This window comes from Trypanosoma grayi, assembly GCF_000691245.1.
Source record: "Trypanosoma grayi strain ANR4 Tgr_1739_V1, whole genome shotgun sequence".
NCBI classification, from domain to species: Eukaryota; Euglenozoa; class Kinetoplastea; order Trypanosomatida; family Trypanosomatidae; genus Trypanosoma; species Trypanosoma grayi.
Genome location: NW_008827357.1, coordinates 1 through 1,871, shown reverse-complemented (window position 1 = coordinate 1,871; position 1,871 = coordinate 1). Strand labels below are relative to the sequence as shown.

Sequence of the window (1,871 nt, the reverse complement as noted above, 5' to 3'; positions counted from 1 at the left end):
CGGTCCTTGTTTGGGCGTGGTGGTGACATCTTCACGGCCATTGTTATGTTTGTGAAGTGCTTCGGTGCCTGCATTGCATACGTGATATCAGCTAGTGACCTTGTGTCCGCTTTTCTGAAAGATGACTCCGTGACTGGATATTGGGCCACATTGAGCTGGAACCGTGTTGTCACATGCATCATTTTCTTCCTATTCATGCTGCCACTGTCCCTTCCGAAGCGCATCAATTCGCTGCGATACGTTTCACTATGTGGTGTCACCTTTATTGTGTACTTCGTCATAACCATCGTCATTCACTGTGCCCTGCACGGCCTCGAGGATGGGGTGCGGGATGATCTTGTTCTGGCCCGGAAAGGGAATGAAGGTATTCGGGGCCTTGGCATGTTTATGTTTGCATACCTTTGCCAAAGCAACATGTTTGAAGTATGGAATGAGATGAAGCCCCGGCAATCTGTGGGCCGCATGACGCGTCAAGCAGCAGTCAGCATGCTTCTTTCTACCATTCTGTACTGGCTTGCCGGGTTCTTTGCTTACCTCGAGTTTGGTCCGGAGGTGGAGTCCTCGGTGCTGAAGATGTACCGCCCACTGCACGATGTCATGATGGCCATTGCGTACTGTGGCATCGTTGTAAAACTGTGTGTGGCATTTGCACTGCACATTCTCCCTTGTCGTGATTCGCTGCATCACCTCCTGCACTGGTCGTTGGATACCGTTGCTTGGTGGAAGAACGCGGTTCTGTGTACATTCGTGAGCTGTATTGCGCTTATCGCGGGCCTTTTCATCCCCAACGTGAGCGTTGTGTTTGGGCTGCTTGGCTCGCTCACCGGCGGATTCATCGCGTTTGTCTTCCCAGCGCTCTTCTACATGTATGCTGGTGACTTCACACGGCAGAAGGTTGGATTCTGGATGTACGCAGGCACGTACTTCCTCCTCATATGCGGTGTTATTGTCATATGCTTCGGAACGATTTCCACAATATATGGTGTAGCGACATGACACAGGTTCCAATTCAAATCGTTTTTTTTTTGACTTATTTTGTTTTCTGTTGTTCTCCTACCTCTTTGTATTTTTATTTTCACCCATACCTTATTTTTATCTTTGACTTGTTTGATGGGTTGACTGTTCGCGCGAGCAAATTCGCTTTCCTGTGTGGTGCTCCACAGGGCATCAATATGGCAATGAGTCTGTCAGTCCGGATGACAGATGGGACAGTGGGCGGGGATGTGAGTGTTATATGGATTATATCGTGCAATTGAGCATGAAAGAATACAAAAGAGGAAGACAGAACGAAAACGGTTGTTTGTGTTTCTCTGATGAGTGAACTAATGTTTCTTCATATTCCGCCCGGTGGTTCGGCCAGACGGATGTAAAACGATGGACGGATGTACTGGAGTCCGAGTNTTTCTTCATATTCCGCCCGGTGGTTCGGCCAGACGGATGTAAAACGATGGACGGATGTACTGGAGTCCGAGTCGCTTCTCTTTTTACTTGTCGTGTTCTTTTATACTTCGAGCGTAAATGGAGAGGGGGAAATCATGTGAATGAGTGCCAAAGTTTACACTCTTACTCGTGTGCTTTCCGGTAATTCCTCAAGCCCTATTTTGATTTCTTGTTTCTTCGCTTGCGTTGTTTTTTTACTTTGGCTACAACTACGACACCCGCCCTTTGGTCGCAATCGACGAAGGAGAGTGTGCTCTTACACATGGGGACGACAATGGAACACAATCAAAGACTTTCCTGCCCATGATTTAATGAATGTGTTTTTGTTTTGTTTTGTATTTGCCTAGTTGTGGGGAATTGTTTGCCTTGTGGTTTCGTTTGCCTGTGCCTGTGCTTGTGCGCCTCGATCCGTTATCTTTGCTGCTCTTTTC

The 1,871-nt window shown here is 47.6% G+C and overlaps 1 protein-coding gene across 1 annotated transcript; it reads left to right on the top strand.

The window, feature by feature from the left end:
• Positions 1-45: 45 nt before the first annotated feature.
• Positions 46-996, top strand: DQ04_17391000 (amino acid permease; the record flags this gene model as incomplete). Its single annotated transcript, XM_009317583.1, has 1 exon — positions 46-996. The coding sequence occupies one exon, from the start codon at positions 46-48 to the stop codon at positions 994-996; it is 951 nt and encodes a 316-aa protein (XP_009315858.1).
• Between the last annotated feature and the right edge of the window lie 875 nt (positions 997-1,871).